Source organism: Tetranychus urticae, chromosome 2 (assembly GCF_039701765.1).
Source record: "Tetranychus urticae isolate SD_2017Ah chromosome 2, NJAU_TeUrti_SD_1.0, whole genome shotgun sequence".
Classification (NCBI taxonomy): domain Eukaryota; kingdom Metazoa; phylum Arthropoda; class Arachnida; order Trombidiformes; family Tetranychidae; genus Tetranychus; species Tetranychus urticae.
The window spans coordinates 5,694,155-5,713,117 of NC_142959.1; the positions used below are offsets into that span (position 1 = coordinate 5,694,155).

General features: G+C 32.2%; 5 protein-coding genes and 3 long non-coding RNA genes across 9 annotated transcripts; 1 reads left to right on the forward strand and 7 right to left on the reverse strand.

The window, feature by feature from the left end:
• Positions 1–576: 576 nt before the first annotated feature.
• LOC112539815 (TATA-box-binding protein-like 1) lies at positions 577–1,068 on the reverse strand. Its single transcript, XM_025162604.1, has one exon. It carries the CDS (start codon positions 1,066–1,068, stop codon positions 577–579), a length of 492 nt encoding a protein of 163 aa, XP_025018372.1.
• A 195-nt stretch (positions 1,069–1,263) lies between these two features.
• Positions 1,264–2,547, reverse strand: LOC107366355 (uncharacterized). Its single transcript, XM_089267769.1, has one exon. It carries the CDS (start codon positions 2,409–2,411, stop codon positions 1,368–1,370), a length of 1,044 nt encoding a protein of 347 aa, XP_089123895.1. The 5' UTR covers positions 2,412–2,547; the 3' UTR covers positions 1,264–1,367.
• A 419-nt stretch (positions 2,548–2,966) lies between these two features.
• On the reverse strand, positions 2,967–4,753 carry LOC107366585 (uncharacterized). Its single transcript, XM_015934214.3, has 2 exons — positions 4,617–4,753; positions 2,967–4,277 (listed from the first exon to the last, which is right to left on the reverse strand). The coding sequence occupies exons 1-2, from the start codon at positions 4,751–4,753 to the stop codon at positions 3,248–3,250; spliced, it is 1,167 nt and encodes a 388-aa protein (XP_015789700.2). The 3' UTR covers positions 2,967–3,247.
• On the reverse strand, positions 4,532–5,872 carry LOC107366586 (uncharacterized). Its single transcript, XM_025161736.2, has one exon. It carries the CDS (start codon positions 5,870–5,872, stop codon positions 4,853–4,855), a length of 1,020 nt encoding a protein of 339 aa, XP_025017504.2. The 3' UTR covers positions 4,532–4,852.
• Positions 5,873–8,722: 2,850 nt separating this feature from the next.
• On the reverse strand, positions 8,723–10,097 carry LOC149093745 (uncharacterized). The gene is made up of 4 exons (XR_016198835.1): positions 9,914–10,097; positions 9,711–9,823; positions 9,404–9,543; positions 8,723–9,127 (listed from the first exon to the last, which is right to left on the reverse strand). It is a non-coding gene; the product is annotated as an uncharacterized LOC149093745 (long non-coding RNA).
• Positions 10,098–11,573: 1,476 nt separating this feature from the next.
• Positions 11,574–13,953, reverse strand: LOC107366524 (uncharacterized). 2 transcript variants are annotated; one of them, XR_001569700.3, is made up of 4 exons: positions 13,541–13,953; positions 13,329–13,409; positions 11,975–12,241; positions 11,574–11,783 (listed from the first exon to the last, which is right to left on the reverse strand). It is a non-coding gene; the product is annotated as an uncharacterized LOC107366524 (long non-coding RNA). The 2 variants fall into 2 exon arrangements; XR_003083045.2 differs by having other exon boundaries at positions 13,190–13,409; positions 13,541–13,680.
• A 134-nt stretch (positions 13,954–14,087) lies between these two features.
• Positions 14,088–16,144, forward strand: LOC107366523 (uncharacterized). The gene is made up of 2 exons (XM_015934146.3): positions 14,088–14,208; positions 14,464–16,144. Exon 2 carries the CDS (start codon positions 14,489–14,491, stop codon positions 15,698–15,700), a length of 1,212 nt encoding a protein of 403 aa, XP_015789632.2. The 5' UTR covers positions 14,088–14,208; positions 14,464–14,488; the 3' UTR covers positions 15,701–16,144.
• Positions 16,145–17,063: 919 nt separating this feature from the next.
• On the reverse strand, positions 17,064–18,890 carry LOC107366592 (uncharacterized). The gene is made up of 4 exons (XR_003083038.2): positions 18,752–18,890; positions 18,468–18,554; positions 18,171–18,380; positions 17,064–18,022 (listed from the first exon to the last, which is right to left on the reverse strand). It is a non-coding gene; the product is annotated as an uncharacterized LOC107366592 (long non-coding RNA).
• Positions 18,891–18,963: the final 73 nt, after the last annotated feature.

The following is an 18,963-nucleotide window of genomic DNA, read 5'->3' on the forward strand; positions in this document are numbered from 1 at the left end:
TAAGTCACCGCAGCGTATTAAACCAAGGTGAAGTAAAATACAATTAGCTTCACAAGGATGTTTCACTTTTTTATCACTCCACTTCTTTTTCAACAGGCATTCCTTAGGTACAGCTTTTGAACATAAATAAAGATCCATCAGCTGACGAATTGGTAGCTCTTTAGTTTTCAAACAGAAAATTAAAGCAGGAACAAGAGGGAGCACTTCTTGCCAAAAGTCAGAGCTTGTAATTATCAAAGTCTTCTCACCACTTATTTTAATCCTTTTATCTGATATCTTGTTGATGGTAATGTTGAAGAAAGCGTCATCTGGAGTGTTGTTATCAGCTAGGAACTTTTGCACATGGCGAATTATAAATTCAAACTGTGAGGCACAAATTGAAATACCATATTTTGTCGGTTTATTTTCGAAGAAGTGACGAATGTCGATTCTTTTACAAACGATTTGATCATTTTCATCATAAGAAAAACAAATACGTAATGTTGCTTGGTTATTCACAAGAGGTTTACTATGTTTCCAAATCATCTTGCTTGAAGGTTGAAGAAGAAATGAGCTCTCAGAGCTCTGCTCTCTTCTTTATATCCCCATCTGGACTGTCCTTCGAGAGAATTGCGCAAGCGCATCATCTATCTGAGGCAGCTCTTTAGCTCCTGTTATTATGATAGACCCGGTTGAGTAATATATCAATGTTAATCCATTAAGCTTGATGTAAACTGCTGGATAAATCTCAGGTTCGTATGTTGTATCATCATAAGAGTCTATCAGTTCTCTTATGTTGAATGTATATGGTACAAAGCTGTGAGCAGTAATGTTAACAACTTTGACAAAGCTAACTTTGTTGTCTGGATAAATTTCTTGTAATGTTGCTCCGGCTTTAGTTACATCTTTAAAGCCTGTAGCTATGACTTTTCCCGACGCGAAAACTAAGAAAACCCCACTTTTACGAATCACTTGGGCATTGAATTTCTTTTTACGCTTAGAATTATCGATATCTAATTTAATTGATCCGTCTATTTTCCATAGACTCACAATATTATCAATCGTATAACTATGCGAGTTTGACGACATGATTATTTGTAGGATGATAAAAAGTTCGAACTAATAAAACAAAGATAATGATTAGGATCATTATGAACCCAACTACATTCTTATATGTTAACCAATCCATTTTTAGTGTGGATTTGAAAATAAAGAGGTTGTTATATAGCTTGACTCCATGCTTGCGCATGCTCAATTTTTGGCTCAGAGTCGACAATTTTTTTTTGGTTCAGACCCGGGCTTTGGCCTAGAGTGGCCTGGCCCAGAAAAACAGTTTTGGTCCGGTAAAACAGTTTTGGAACTGTTCCGGACTTTTACTAACTACTCAGCTAATCTTTCAAAATGTTTTGGCAATTCGTTGCTAATTGTTGAATACTGTTTTTATCGAATCGGAAAGCTGTCCGTTTTTGTTTCTCTGACAAGTTAAAAGCTCCAAGTGACTGATGAAAATCCATGGATAATTGATTCCAATCCAGAATAAGAAAATCAATACGGGCAATACATGTATTTTCAGCATAAGCAATCTGAGCTAATTTTGTTATCAACTTTGTCCCAATTCCCATTTTTCTGAATTGCGGATCAACAAAGATGTCTTCCATGTGAATACATCGGCCTTCGTATGTTGAGTAAGTGTAATAGTAGATTAAATAACCAGATAATTTGTTATTGGCATCATGAGATACTAAGCATTTAAAACTTGGAGGTTTGTTTTCAGTAAAACCATCCCGAATAAAAGTCTCAGTATCAATTTTCACCGCATCCTCCATGCTTAAATAACGAGCAAACATTTTGATTAATTCAATAATTTGATGACAATCATCTTTAACAGCTTCTCGGATCTGATGAGTTTTATGTTTTGATTCCTTGGTTTTATTAGCTAATTGTTGAATACTGTTCTTATTGAATCGAAAATAATTCCAACCCTCTTTATTTGACAAGTTAACAGCTCCAAGTGACTGGTGAAAATCGATGGATAACTGATTCCAATCCAAAATAGATAAATCGATACGCGCCATATCTTCAGCATAAGCAATCTGGGCTAATTTGGTTATGAACTTTTTCCCAATTCCCATTTTTCTGAATTGAGGATCTACAAAGATATTAAGAATGAAAATAGATCGACCTTCCCATGGATAAGTGTAATAGTAGATTAAATAACCAGATAACTGTTGATTTTCACCATGAGATACTAAGCATTTGAAACTTGGAGGTTTGTTTTCCGTAAATCCATCATCAATTAAAGTTGTAGAATCAATTTTCACTGCATTCTCCATGTTTTCATAGCGAGCTAACATTTTGATTAATTTTATAATCTGTTGACAATCCTCTTTAACAGCTTCTCGAATCTGATGAATTTCTTTCTTTGATTCCATGGCTTTAGGACTGGAAAAATGGAACCAGAATGAGTCTTTAACTTTTAAAATAACTTTAAATAAGATTGTTTATCATTTTTATCATGTGGCGTTCGAATGAGGGGTAATATTGTCATCTAAGATTGTCAATCAAACAATCATATCTCGAATACTGAATACCAAAGAGTATTACTCTTTGCTGAAAACTGAATTTACAATGGAATAAAAAAATGGTGTTTTCACTTTGCTTTGTTTGACAAAAAAATATGTCTTCAACAAAACTGGGAAGAGAAATGTTAATAACTGTAAAGTATCAGAAATAATTAAAAATGCTCTAATGCTTCACCTAAATTTACGGATACCATTGAGATCATATACAGCCATGAATCGAAAGTTGAATCCACTTTTTGAGTAATTTGCGCATTTTATTATCAAATCTATGATTAACTTAATCAATTGCTGATTACAAACTGTTAACCCATACATTTTGAGCCGAAATATCTAATTTAGATAATAAAACCAATAGCTGATTACCTGCGCAATTGATTTAAAAAGTGGATTCAACTTTCAATTCACGGCTGTATTTTCCCATTGAGATAGCATTTGCGATTTGTTCTTATTAAATTTAAATTAAAAAATTCTGCTGATTCGTTTTCGAACAAAATTTATAGTCCAACCAAATAAACCATCTCTGGAAAACAACCGACTTTAAAATTCGCTGGTTTGTTAAATTTTTTCTTGGTTTACTGTGGGATAATGTTTCCATTGAATACGAAAACATTTCTTTCCGAAAAAAACTTTCTGGTTCAACTGGTTAGAGTATTTCCGAATGCAGTTGATTTTTCAAAAGCGTTTTCTCAATTCTTTGCTGATTGTTGAATACTTTTTTTATTGAATCGGAAAGCCAACCGTTTGTGTTCTTCTGTCAAGCTAACGGCTCCAAGTGATTGGTGAAAATCAATGGATAATTGATTCCAATCCAGAATAAGAAAATCAATACGGACAATATTCTCAGCATAAGCAATCTGTGCTAGCTTGGTTATCATCTTCGTGCCTATTCCCATTTTCCTGAATTGCGGATCAACAAAGATTTCTTCCATATAAATACATCGACCTTCCCATGGTGAATAAGTGTAATAGTAGATTAAATAACCGGATAATTGATTATTGACATCATGTGATACTATGCATTTGAAACTTGGAGGTTCGTTTTCAGTAAAACCATCACGAATCAGAGTTTCAGCATCGATTTTCACTGCATCCTCCATTTTTACATAACGAGCAAACATTTTGATTAATTCAATAATCTGGTGACAATCATCTTCAACAGCTTCTCGGACCTGGTGCGCTTCTTTCTTTGATTCCATGGTTTTACCAGCTAATTGCTGAATACTGTTTTTATTAAATCGGAAACTATTACAAGCCAGTTTATTTGACAAGTTAACGGCTCCAAGTGATTGATGAAAATCAATGGATAATTGATTACATTCCAGAATAAACAAATCAATACGTGCCATATTCTCCGCATAAGCAATCTGGGCTAATTTGGTTATGAACTTTTTACCAATTCCCATTCTTCTGAATGGAGCATCTACAAAGATATTCAGAATGAAAATACATCGACCTTCCCATGTTGAGCAAGTGTAATAGTAGATTAAATAACCAGATAATTGGTTATTGGCATCATGAGATACTAAGCATTTGAAACTTGGAGGATCGTTTTCAGTAAAACCATCGCGAATCAGCGTTTTAACATCAGTTTTCACGGCATCCTCCATGTTTTCATGGCGAGCTATCATTTTGATAAATTCCATAATCTGGTGACAATCATCTTTTACAGCTTCTCGAACTTGATGAGTTTCTTCTTTTGAGCCCATGGCTTTATGACTGTAAAAAATGGAAACGGAATATTAAAATAACTACTAAAATAACTGCTAAATTGATGTTTTATCATGTGGCGTTTGAGGGGTAATATTGTCATCTAAGATTGTCAATCAAACAATCATATCTCGATTACTGAAAACTGAATTTACAATGGTATAACAAATGGTGTTTTCACTTTGCTTTGTTTGACAAAAATAATATAAAGTTAATCTAATGAATTTCAGGTCGCTCTCATTTTAAAAATACTGACTTCAGAATTTTTAACTTGGTGAGATGAAGCATTTTATAATTTAATCATATAAATTATATACTATTGAGATAACATTTGAAATTTACACTTGCCAATTATTAGCTAAAAAATTCAGCTGCTTTGTATTTCGAACCGAATTTAGGGCCCGGCATTTCTGGAAACAGTCAAGTTTAAAATTTCTTCTGGTTGCTAAATTTTTTCTTGGTTGATGGTTGTATACTGTTTCCATTGAATCGAAAGCAATGCGGACTTTCTGGTTACATCTATTTCATTCTGGTTCAACTGGTTAACGTATTTCCAAATGCTATGTTTTTTCAAAAGTGTTTTCTCAATTCTTTGCTAATTGTTGAATACTGTTTGTATCAAACCGAAAATTATTCCAAGCGAATTTATTTGTCAAGTTAACAGCTCCAAGTGACTGGTGAAAATCGATGGATAATTGATTCCAATCCAGAATAGATAAATCAATACGCGCCATATTCTCAGCATAAGCAATCTGAGCTAATTTGGTTAGCAGCCTTTTCCCGATTCCCATTTTTCTGAACTGAGGATCAACAAAGATATCTTCCATGTAAATACATCGACCTTCCCATGTTGAGTAAGTGTAATAGTAGATTAAATAACCGGATAATTGATTATTGACATCATGTGATACTATGCATTTGAAACTTGGAGGTTTGTTTTCAGTAAAACCATCACGAATCAGAGTTTCAGCTTCAATTTTCACTGCATCCTCCATGTTTTCATAGCGAGCCAGCATTTTGATTAATTTAATAATCTGGTGACAATCATCTTTAACAGCTTCTTGGACCTGATGAGTTTCTTTCTTTGAATCATCGGTTTTATTAGCTAATTGCTGAATGCTGTTTTTATCAAATCGGAAAACATTCCAACCCTCCTTTTTTGTCAAGTTTACGGCTCCAAGTGACTGATGAAAATCTATTGATAATTGATTCCAATCCAGAATCCACAAATCAACACGGGCAATATTCTCAGCATAAGCAATCTGAGCTAATTTGGCTAGCAGATTTTTCCCAATTCCCATTTTTCTGAATGGTGGATCCACAAAGATATTCATCATGAAAATAGACCTACCTTCCCATGTTGAGTAAGTGTAGAAATAGACTAAAAAACCAGATAAATGTTGATTGGCAGCACAAGAGACCAAGCATTTGAAACTTGGTGGTTTGTTTTCCGTAAATCCATCACGAATTAAAGTTGTAGCATCTATTTTCACTGCATCCTCCATATTTTGAGATCGCGCTAAAATTTTTGTTAATTCGATAATCTGGTGGCAATCCTCTTTAGCTGCTTCTCGAACCAGATGAATTTCTTCCTTTGATTCCATGTTCTTGTAACTGCAAAAAAATTGAGACGAAACAATCCTTGAACTATTAAAATAGCTTTAAAAAACGATGATGTTTTAACATGTGGTGAATAAGGGGAAATATTGTAATCAAAGATTGTCAATCAATCATATCTCGAACACTGAAAACTCAAGTTTTTTATTCACAACGATATAACAAACGGCATTGACACCTGCTTTGTTGAACAAAAAAAGCTGTCTCTCAAATCTAAGAAGAGAAATGTTGACATTTATAAATTTCAAGGTCGATCTAATGAATTGAACTAATTTTCATTTTAAAAATTACATTATGACTTCAGCAATTACAAGCATCAGAAATAAGTTGCTGTAATTGGAAATGCTCTGCTGATTCATCTAAATTGTTTACCTACTTTACGTTTATTTTAAACACGATAGATGGCAGTACAAACTTGGTATTTGACTTGTCCAAGTTGGTTATTTAATTGAATCGAAACTAAAGATTAATAGCAATATAAATAGTTATGCTCTTTGATTGAAACATTGTTTAACTAATCAAAAATTTTTTAATTCGTGTTACCGATTGTGTTGGATGGCTTAGAACATCTATTAAATTCATCAATAGTTGATTTTCAGTAATTAGTGTTGAAAACATTCAAGTTAAATATTATGTCAGAAAAGACGCTTTACTGGATTTTCAGAATGGGTTACATGGAAAATCCATGAGAAAAGAAAAGGGATAATCTTTTACTTCTTCTAAAAATAAATTCAGTGATGATAAAGTGATGGGTATCAGAGGGTAATAGAGTGATAAATTCAAAAATGATCAGTTTAGACTAACAAAAGGCCAACGTAAATGCATATCTAATATGGGGCACAAGAAACAGGTATAAGTAATTTGTATTGACCATTTTTGTCCAATATCCCAGTGTTATATCAAATAAGAATTAAAATTAATCATTCTTAACAAAGTTGGGTTCCATCTATTAATGCTAATTACATAAAGTCCTTTGCTTTTCAGTTAAAACGATCGAAGTTTTTCTTAAGCTTTTACAAGACAATTGGCTTATCCTGAAAACCAATTTTGAACCACAAATATTGGTCATGAACCAAGTTATGAGCTTTTCTCGTCTAACATTGATTTCTATGGCTAGGGTTCATACTTTTGAAGATTACTGTATTCAAATGATTTAAGAATATTTAGATTGTAAATAATTAGAAGAAAATTGAGAATAAAATTGAGTTAAAATGTTGCTATACTATTGTTAGTGGAAATGTATGACCAAAAGCAGTTTCTCATTGTTTGTAATTCAATAATTACACTTACCCTTTTTATTTTCAAAACTGAATGAACCTTCAATATCATCAAGAAGCTTGTTAAGACATTCTTGTAATTTAATATCATTAGTTGTATCGTTAATTTTATCTATCACATTTTTTTCAGCTCTCAGTGGATCACTATCAGAATCGTTGGCTAATTGTTTCTCTATGTGTGAAAATGGTGAAGACAAGCTGTACGATTGTAATACATTTAAATCATTGTCACCCGCATTGGCAGCCAAAACTTCATTCACTGGATCCGTCTGAGACTCAAAATCATGACGTTTGGGTAAAACAATGGACTGATCAGCAATCCCATTAAACCTTGGATCAACATTATTGTTAACATCACTATTATTGAGTTGATCAATATTGTTATTATGCTGATAGCTGTTTGAATTGTGATTGCTGTTTAACACTTCGGCCCACATTGTTGTTGGACTTGTTGCCCTTTGAAGGTCGATAGGTAAATTATTTGACAACCTATGAAACAGCCGGTTGTCCTCTTCATCTTGTTCACCGTCTTTTAAAGGATTTTCTGCCAACCTCTGTATGGGCTGACCTTGTTCAGTTTTGATTCCTGAATCGGGTTTACCATTATTTCCAGATCCTCGACCTCCAAAATTAGTTTGAGCATGAGGTTAGAACCTGAGCAACTTGAATAGCAACATCAACAAACCTTTCCTCCGGTGCAACAACTCTCTTTGAAATTTCGTAGTCTTCAAAAAAATCAGCTAATTTGTTTTTTCCCTTTCTAGTTGAAATAACCATTAGGGAAGAATCACAGCGAATTTGAATTTCAAATTTACTTACAATTTAGTCAATTCCTTATCCAATTTTACAGGTTTCAATGATAGAGTTGTCCGTGATCTGGTGAAGAGTCATCAGCTGGAATGATCAGCAAACAGTTTTGTTGATGCTTTTGACTTACCAAACGCAAACCCAAAACAATCGACACGTTACATGTCAATCAATTTATGAATTATTTAGTCGATTGTATCATAATTGTTCCCATCCAGTCATTACTAACTATCATAACATATCAAAGGAAAACATCGCCATCATCATGATCAACTCAAACAATAACTACTGCTATCTTTTTCGGGTTTTTTAGGTTTACATGTCAATTGAAAGTCAAGATAAAACTGTCACTTCTGGGTTACTTCTGCTTTCCATTTTTACACTGTTAAACAAATTTATTGATATCCAAACAAACTAAGGTTAATGTCAACAATCAGTTGATTGTTAGCTAATTTGATTTGTCAGTTGGGTTTATCTAGCAATTGGTAAGCCAGCGAAGCAAAAAAATTTGACAAAATTTCTATAAACAAGAAAGTGTGTCTGTCAATTGTAATGTTTGCAAAAAAAAGCTGATGGCAATTTAACTGAAAGTCAGATTATTTCCTCAGAGAAAGCGTAATGAACTTGAGTAAATTTCAAAAAAAAAAGATTGAATAATTGCTTGGAGAGGTTGTTGTTAGATAATTTTCATCAAGATTATCATGAATTGCATACTCTTTTACCGTTATTTAAATTGCATCTGAAAAGGTTAGATTGGATCTTAATTTGACTTTAATATACATACAATACTGATTAACCTTACTTACAAGTTAATCTGTTGATGATGAAAAAAAAATCAAGAACAAAAATGATTAGTGTCAAAATATAGAAGCAATCAGATTAGTCTTTTTTTGCCTGGATCAAGCTAATCCAAAAGTGAAAAGTAGATTATCCTTTCTCACTTGACAATCAACACGTGTTAATATCAACTGCACGCGTTAACCTCGGTAAGCCTTAAGCATTCAACCAAATGGCAGTCAAGTTTAATACTAATCAAAATCATAATCGCAACGTAATCTGCTGTTAAATTGTAGCGCAAAATTGGTAGGCCATCTTAACGGCAGCAAATTTTTAAATCCAAAGATGAAGTGTCTGATGATTGAGGCTTTAAAAGTCAACCTAAAAAATAGAAAGAAAATTAAAATTAGAATTGTAATTATAACATTAAATGATTGCTTTTAAATTTGACAATTGTTGAAATCAATTAATTTGTATCAATTTCCTTAATTAGACCAGAAATAACACTTTTTTAACACAAAACCTATGTCTGTTTATCAAAGTCATATTACACTTTTGTTGGATTGTACAGATTCACATTTATTTGAAATGTATTTTATATTTTATATCTATGGGTCACAATTGATTAATAAATTATGGTAACTAGACAAGACTAACCGTTAATCAAGAGTTGATATGATTTTTTGGTCTGAAATGAAAAAAAGTGAAATCTGTTTCTTTCCAACAACTGTTCATTCTGCGTTGTTCATCTTCTTCTTGTTGGCTGTTGACAATATTCATTGAACCCAAACGACTCCCTGCAATGAAATGTAATAATAATAGCAACTGTTATCATTATCGCCACAATTTAGAGTCCATCATTGAGGCCACCTCCACAGCCCACCATTAGCCCATCACCAGTCATAGTCATCACTTGCCTTCACTTCATGACACCTTATACACATAGACAGTCGCTTATACTCACAGTTTACAGCAAAAAGCTCATTTATCCACCATCAGTTTTAATTTGAATGCAAGCAAAAAAATATCGAGAATTAGATTCTTCCTTTTCTTTCTCTCAATCTTTGATTAATTTACCTAAATCAACATAAAATGATCATTTATCTTTTAAAATGGTTCATCTTTTGAAATGAAGTGAAGGCAAAGTGAAAGGAGGTAAAGACTTACCGAAAAGATGATGAGCGCAAAAAGATGCACATATAATAGGATGACAATGACAATGACATAGACAATTGTAAATTGCCAATGTTAAATGATGTTAACAGTTAATGGTTAAAGTTAATAGTCAAATAGAGTTGAAAACAAAACCAAATAAAAAATGAAACAGTAAGTGACTTTTGAAAATACCTAATCAGGAAAATAAACAAACAAACAATTTTTGTCTTTTTTTTGTTTCAAACACTCACTCCATCTATCTTTGCCTTCTGTGCCTATTCTGATTTTCAGTATTTCAGTGATGACACTAAGCCCATCAGGGGTTCTTGAAACCAAATTACCTTTTCATTTGTGCCTTTTTTGCCTCTTTTTTTTTCATCATCCTGCCTCACTTAACCATCGTTGTTGTGTACAATGTAACACCATCAAGAAGGCAACAAGAGTGCAACAAAAAGACTAAAATAAAGTCCAACTTATAACACCAAATGTGTCAACTAGAAACATATTCATATGGTTACTTGGCATTTTGACTCCTTGCTGATTTCTTATATCGTTTTCATCAATCTCTCTTTCTCTCTGCCTGTCTTTATACATCTCTCATCAATCGCCAACATAATATCATCAAACCCCCTGCAGTTTTATCTTCCTCCTCCTCATCCCTCTCCTTCTTTACCCATCCATACTTTTTCTTACACCAATTTTTGGATCGTCTTTATGCCTATCCATCGAGCCTTCACTTACTATCATCATCATTATCAAAGTTAATCGTTTATTCATATCACGATTAAACCTTATTGCGCTCTCTGTAAACGATCCTTTTATCATTATCATTATAAACCATAATAATAATAATCATAATCATCACAACAATCACAATTTTATGATGACAGTTAACTGTAAAAGTGTATTAAATTACATTTTATACCAACAACTGATACGCCATCTTTTGTCATCATAACTTTTGTCAAATTTTTGTCCCTTTTTTTTCATCATTTCAATTTATCCTTTACCATCAACATGCACAATCATCTTGATCATCCATTTTCACTTTCACATCATGCAACCAACAAGTTTAACCAAAGACAAAATCAACTTGAAATACAATTTAAATGTTAAAACTCTCTTCAATTTTTAGCTGCTATAAATATTGTATAAGAGCTTTTTGTATATACATTTTGAAGAGGCTCTTTTTTTGCCTGTTACGAGAAAAAATCGTGATCCATCCAGATGATGATATTGATATCGTTGACGACCATGGTGATGATGATAATGTTCACCATGTGTATAACAGTATGAAAATTCACGTCCTTCAAAAACACATCAAAAAGCAGAAGAGTATAAGAAGAGGAAGAAAAATGTTGAAATGTTATTCAATGTTGATACATTTTTATTTATTTATTTATGTTACCTTTTATACCAATTTTCATCCATGACAATGTATTTTATTTATTTACTTACTTACACTTGATCATCATCACTATCATCATCATCATCATCTCCATCTTCATCATCAACAATAACAACAGCAACAACACTTCATTTGCTTTTCAATTTATGTGTCAACATGATTTCATCACTTATAACTGAAATGATGATGATGATGATCAAGTAGATTTTGCTTTCTTCCTTATTCATCTTAGCATTGTTAGATAACCATTATGATACAATAATATTCAATTCATCATTTAATCATAATTTAATGTTTTCCCTCCATAACTAATTTCTGTTGCCTCTTTGAGTGGCCTGAGAGTATTAACAGTTGTTTTCAGTTGATAATATTATTTGCTTACAAAGATACAATTGTGATAGTTGATTATTGATGAGGAGCAAATAACTCTTTATCAATGTTGTTTCAATCTTCAATCCATTTCTCAAGTTGAATCTACAGAAAAGAAGAAAAAAATTATCAAAAACAAAATTTAACTCAGTTTTTCAAATTGATTATACATTCAACTGATTCTCGTGAGATTTAATTGTTAAATAATCGCGAGAGAGAGAGAGACAATTAATATATTAATATATGAATAAGAGTGAAAAAAAGCTAAATTCATCAAAGCAATTCTGAAGGCAAACCTTTTGGGTGTTGATTGTTTGCAATCAAGATGGTTCCGTGACTTGTTAATCCTGATTCAATCAACTACAAGCAAAACTGTTTTTTGTTGTTGTGTGCGTGCTGAACGTGTGCTGAGCAAGTCGAAAACTCAACAATATAACAAAAATGGAAGGTTTAGGATGATAAAACCATTTGTCTGGGGCATCAACACAAGGATAACCAAAGGCCAATTTTGTACGCTTATTGTTGATCAAGTTTTGAAGGCTGACAACTTAATACAGCAGGAACTGTGTGTAAAAGAGGAAAAAGAAAGGAAATATTAGTACTAATTTTTGGATAATTAACACAATTAGTTGGATAATCAATTTGATTTGATTTAATCATTGTATGTGTATTGTTTTGTTTGTTGCTGTTGTTGCTGCTGTTGTTAGGTTTGTCTGATAAATGAGCTGAGACTTGGATTTAAAGACTTGAGTTAAAAAGGATTTGTAATTTTCAAAGCTTATCCATTCATCATGCTCAGATAATGAGCCTTATCTCAGATTCAATTCTTATATTATTTTCGTATTCATCTTAATCATTATCATCATTATTTTATCCTTTCTTCTCGGTTATAACTATGATTGGAATTTAATAATATTCAAACCACGTTGCCTGGTTAAGACCAAAAAATAAGTTCAAGAAGAAGGCCTTTCTTTTCCTCTTGTGTTTCTTTCTCTAATTCATCTTTCTTGTGTGTTCTCCTGTATTTTACAATGTCATGAGAGACACTGTGAAATCTATCTGATAATGATCAACATGAGAATGAATTTGTTGTTTAATTGGGATACAAGGAAAGGAAGTGTAACTACAATGAATGAAGCTTTGGTCTATCGGTCGATAAAATTGATACTTTTATATTGGATTAGGTAAAGTTAGACTTGTTCAATTTCCGATCAAAATGATAGAAAGAAGGAGAGAAAAAAACAAGATGAGAAGATGAGGAAGAAGAAAAAATGAGCCTCTAAAATTGCTTCCTTTCTTTTTGCTTGGATCAATTCAATTTAAGCTAGCACTTTTCACAATCTAGCTCCATAGCCTTTTGAATCAAGTAAGGATGAACAAATGAGAGTGAGAAAGAGAGAGAGACAGAAGATGAAGATGAAGGATAAGAAAGAGAACTGATGAAAATGTTGAATGGAAATGAATGAAATTAGAAGAATCAAGTTCCCTTCGCAATCAGTCGAGAAAGTTACATGATGAGGATGATGATGATGATGAATTTGATCCTGAGATTCTGCGTGAATAACGAGAGTTAAGGATGATGTGAAGATGATAATAACAAGAAGATATTTAGGAGGAGTTTGGATAGGAATAAGTAGCCATTAGAATTACACTTTGTACGTTCGCTCTCCACCTCTTGGCATCCTTCGATGTCCAATCATAGTTTGTAAGTTTGGCTTGCTTTCAATTGAACTAAAAAAGACGTTGGGACAAAAGGGAAAAGAAACAAACATTAAAATGTATTATTATTTGTTAAATTTAAAGGTAAAATTGTGATAAACACTAAGAATAATTGGGAGTAAAATAATAAAAAATATTTTTACCTTTTTCCTTTGTATACTTTGTAAGGTCTTGAATGAAGTCTTGTAATCAAGAGGTTTCTTTACAACAAATTATGATGATGGTGATGATGATGATGTTTTTATTTGTAGGGGGAGAACCAAAGTGAAAGGATGAATTAGAAGTATAAGAGGATTGAAGGTTAGGCTCATGAGGATTTACTGAGATTCTGGTGTAAAAGCTATCTAAGCTGAAAAATTTGAGACATTATCTAATCTAAAACAAAAATAAAACATCTCATTGGTGTGTCCATTAATTTGTTATTGTAACTTGAACAAAAGGATAAGGCTTTAAGGGTTAGTATAATAATTTTCTGGAGAGTTATTATCGATTTAAATTAATTCCATTCATTTGATTGAGCTGTTGATTGATCTTAACGAGGCTCATTTAATTTCTGGCTCCTATTACAGCCTAATTAATCTTTGGTTGTATAATTTATTGATAAAAATGTCAATTGAAAATTACAATGCAGTCCCTTAAACAGCAGTTATCTAAACAACGGTTTTGGAAAAATGTAAACATTATTTCGGTTAACGTTGATTCTTATTTGTTTGACATTTAATTGTTAGTTTAAATTACAAAATTCAATGAAAATGGTTTCAGTTGGAGTGTATAAGATGATCTTCACAACCAATAGCTGACAATTGATAAGGTAATTTGAAATAATTTAACTTCTTTTCCATCTTTGCAATTGGTTTTCCCCTTTAATTTTTTCTTCAAACATTTGCCAATTTAAACCTCTGGTTTCTTCCTTCAAGACTCAAATCATTTTCAGTCTCGATTTCATTTGTTTTACGTGCCATCCTTTGGTTAACTTATATTGTATCTTTTTTTGACCAAATTTTTGCATCTTATATTGTTTTTAAAATTTAAATTCTTATTTTTTTGTATCGTTTACGTTTCTCAGCTTATCACAAATCGTCACCACAAGAATGAATTCAGGGACTGGACAGAAATCTGCCTCCAATTTGAGCTCATCTTCCGTTACAAGTGGCCGATCTATAAATTACCAGACTGCGGAATATGGTCAATTTTTTTGGGCTGCTTATTTTCACCAATTGAATCAACCATCATGTCAACAATCAATGGTAAACTTTTCTACTCAAGAGGAACCCAAAAATTTAACTCATCCATTAACTCAGGGATCCCATTATTCACCGATATCATCTTCATCTTCATCTTCCTCACCATCTTTATCTTCAAACATGAAGGATTTATGCAGATATAATCCATCTAATTCATTCAAAAATGGAAAGAATCCACAAACTGACAATAATGGCTCAAAATGTAGACCAAATTATGGCAATTGGAATTCAAAAGATGATATCAATAGATACACAGCTAATGGTGTCCGTTCTAATCAATACGCAATTTCTGAGAACTCGGATGGTGATTGTCCACAAAAGCTAGATGTAGATGACGACGGTGAAAATAGATACAAGAAAGAAATGGCTGCTGTTATTGAACAAATCCAAAGGCGGGCAGCGTATCAAGGTTACCCGATTATTCAAAACGAGGTTACCCGACATGCAAAACCTACGTATAAAAGTCCGCCTAGGGAATATGCTGTTGTTGATGAACACCGAATGGATGAGATTATCGCTAAAGAGTTGGACTTAGCTTTATGTTTATCCAAAAAAGGCCGCAAAAATTCACGCAGTCATCGACTTAATCAACAAACGAAGCAGAAAACTCGTCCAAAGACCGGGAAAAAGTCGAGTATTAAAGATAAATTAATATCCCTCACCGTGGAACGGATAAAGGCAGCTGTATTCAACTGCGGCCCTAATCCACCAAGTCCTCATTTAAACAAAAAATCTGATTATGAAGCGAACCGACAATCCACGCAGAATCGATCATTTCATCAGCCAGAAGCTTGGAATCAGTATCAAGATCTCAATACACTCGGACAATTCCGAACCTCGCAACTCTTGTGTCAACCAAAACCTGAAGTTATGCGTCAACCAGCTGACCTTCAACCCCTTACCCGTAAACCCAAACGGTATTGTACTTGTAAAAAACGCGATTCTCGAATGAACAATGATGCTCCATCATCATCAGCATCAGTATCTAATAATTTTAACGTACCATCAGCTAATTTTAATTCGACTGATCATTCGATTTACGAGCTTCTTCATAGGTAGTTTCAGGCACCACACTATAACTCATCTTAACGACCAAAAGTTCTGCAGAAATGGCATCATCAAGCACAAATTGGTGAAATCGATTTTTGTCTTTATTATTTGCTTTTGATATGAAACAAAATAGGAATGAAGAAACAATAATAATAAACATTTTTAACCAAGTAAAATGTATAGGCTTAGAAGTGTGTTATTTATAGGTAATCCAGTCTAAGCTTATGTCTTTGACTATCAAGTATAACAATTTTCAGAACTTTCTGAACATTCAGATGTTTTTGTTTTCTCATGATTGCAAGTATTTTAAAAAAGGTTAAAAATCCTTCAAACTTAGCCATGACTTTTAGTTTCACTAGATTTACAGCTACTCTACTTATTATCAAAGTTTACCTCAAATTGTTTCAAACGTTTCATTTATTAATAAACATAATTTATTGATTGCTTGTAAAATCAGAAAATTTATTGCCCATGAAAATGGATACTAAAAAACTGAATAGTAAATGAATTGTAAAATGTTTCAAATTACTCTTCAATTTACAGTCAACTATTTTTTCACCCAACAAATGAAATGTAACTGTTTTTTACGGAACCAATTGCATGTGTAAATACTAATCAATTATTAATTTTTAATAAATTCATTTCAAGATTCAATAAGACTCTAAAAATAAATGTTAATCAGTAAATCACACAGAAGATAATTTTATTTGAAACAATGAATTTCAAATTCTGCTTTTCTATTTAATATTTCCCTCGAGATGAAAAATGAAAACATTGAAAATCTAATTTTAAAACTAATCAACTTCATCTTGTTTCTCGATTTTTTCATCATTTCCATCACCGTCCTCATTCATAATAATTTCACAGATTCATTAATAGTTATATTCAACAATTTTAATTAGCTAATTGTGACAATTTAAACCTGGCGCGCTGAAAACCGCAAGTTGAAATGTTGAAGGATGAAAATTATTAGCTGTCAGTGAAGTCTTTTGTTTTGATGTTTTTTGTGTTTTGTCGTCTTTTTTGTTCTTTCTCTGTGTATTTTAAAGTTCAATGACAGTTAATTGATTGATGATGATTGTTATAGTTGATAGTAAATTATTTGTCCCAATTTGTGGCACATTTTTACTTTGCTCTTGTCAACTTTCAACCTTCATTTTGGTGTCAACCCAAATAGTGTTTAATCTCTTGCCCAAATCAATCCGTCAACAGGTTTACAAAGCTAACCTTTAACCTGCAGTATATTCATACTAAGATTAGACCAGGAAAGGCCTAAAGATATAAGATAAACTAAATGATTATCCTTAACTAACCCAATAACTAAATCAAGTTGACAAAGATCAATGAAATGAGGAAAACATGGACAAAACAGTTGACTTACAAAACTTACATATAAATGAAACCAATAAAAAAAAGTAGACAGCCAAAAGTGACAAAAATATCGCATTACATATGAAACAAAAAGATGAAGCTATAATTCAAAATGAACTGATTGACTTTAAGTTACAAATCAATGGTGTGGATGATACATTGATTGGAAATGAAAATTGTTGCTTCAATTCTGAATATGAAAACATATACATGACCTTTCAATTGGATATGTAAGGGTATACCTTATAAGTTATAACCAATATACATGTATTTATGGATATATGAAACCATCTGTGCCTCTTGAGACCGATAATGATATAAATATATAAAAAAAATTTTAGCCTCAGTGGTTTGATATTAACAGCAACATCAAGTTAAATTGTCTAATACATAAATAAATACATAAAAAACGGGGAAACTTTCAATGAACCATTGCCACTATTATCCTCATCATTACTATCATCATCCTCATTGTCATCTTCATGATTAGCCTTTTCTGGTTGATCCACAGTCTTTTGGACAGGAAAATTATCATTTGAAACAAAAATGAAAATCGAGAGGACCAAAATAAGGTGACAAAACCATCTTTTTGACACAAATTTCAAAGGGAATTGATCCAATTTTTTTGGAGCCTTCTTTCAATGGTTCCTGTGTATTATGGTCTACCAATGGACTGAAATCTTTTTGGTAAACTGCAGCTTTAAAGACTGTCTTACTTTTTCAATCATCCTCATCATCCTCATTATCCTGTTCACATTCATCTTGATTGTCTTCCAATAATTGGCTTCCTCCGCATAGATGGATTATGGTGATATACTTTGTGTACAATGTAACCGTAAGAATGGCTTTTAAATCCTGGTTTTACCCGTTAACCTAATCTGTATAAAGGCAAACCTTGAGAGGACGCTTTTTTAACCATTTAAATTATCATATCAGCAAACATAATTTAGCCAAGTAAATCTAATTTACAATGAAAATACAAAAATTAGTAAACAAATTGATAGGAAACCCAAAAAAACACACAAACAGTAAACTGTTTCAATGCAACATAAAGTAAACATGAGACTATCTCATTTACAATGACTTATATAAACTCTAATTTACTTACCATTGATATTTTACCACCAGTTTAAGATTTAATTGTCTTCATTTGATGATGTTTCAAAAGCTGGTTTGTTTGTAAATTGATTGTTGAACATAATGAGTTGATGTAGAGTCGACTTGTTGACATTTATTTCAGTTTGATTGCTGATGCCAGCTGATCTTGGCGCAACAAATGAATGAAAGATGAATCTGTATTGATGTTAATATTAAATAGCTGAGGTTCTTATAAGAAAGGTAAACAAGAAAGGAAAAAGAAAGTATATAAGTCGAAAAGATTTTACAGGTTTTATGCTTCTCTTACCTTTCTTATATACAGGTATCAACAAGATGATAGTAACATATTATTCAGTTTCATCCTGTCTCTATCCTGGCCAATCCATGGGATCCACTATAGATTTAAGACAGATTTAGCATAGATTTAGTGTTGAACACTTTGTGTTGTCTTACTTATTCTTTGTCTCATTGAATTAGTATTACAATTTTGAGTATCAAGGATCAACATTTGTATTACATTTTTTCCTTTTTCTTGGTTTTCTCTTGCTGTTCACCATTTATTCAACCTTCAATCTCATCAATAAAGCTTACCGTTTGATTGTTTTCAAAACATTATCATTGTTAAATACAACAGTTATGATCCGATTATAAAATGTATGTAAATTAACATTGAACAACCATTGATTAATCAGCAAAAGTGATCAATAAAATTTCAATAACATTTTACCAGATTTGCTTGTTTACATTTTGTCTTTGGCGCTATTAGTCTTTATTTGGTTTCTGTGGGTTACACTTCTGACCTT

Coding starts and splice junctions, on each gene's coding strand:
- LOC112539815 (XM_025162604.1), bottom strand. CDS start 1,068: ATGTCGTCAAACTCGCATAGTTATACGATTGATAATATTGTGAGTCTA.
- LOC107366355 (XM_089267769.1), bottom strand. CDS start 2,411: ATGGAATCAAAGAAAGAAATTCATCAGATTCGAGAAGCTGTTAAAGAG.
- LOC107366585 (XM_015934214.3), bottom strand. CDS start 4,753: ATGGAAACAGTATACAACCATCAACCAAGAAAAAATTTAGCAACCAGA. Junction 4,278..4,616: donor AATTTTTTAGCTAATAATTG/GCAAGTGTAAAT, acceptor CATTTTTTACAG/TCATAAAGCCATGGGCTCAA.
- LOC107366586 (XM_025161736.2), bottom strand. CDS start 5,872: ATGGAATCAAAGGAAGAAATTCATCTGGTTCGAGAAGCAGCTAAAGAG.
- LOC107366523 (XM_015934146.3), top strand. CDS start 14,489: ATGAATTCAGGGACTGGACAGAAATCTGCCTCCAATTTGAGCTCATCT.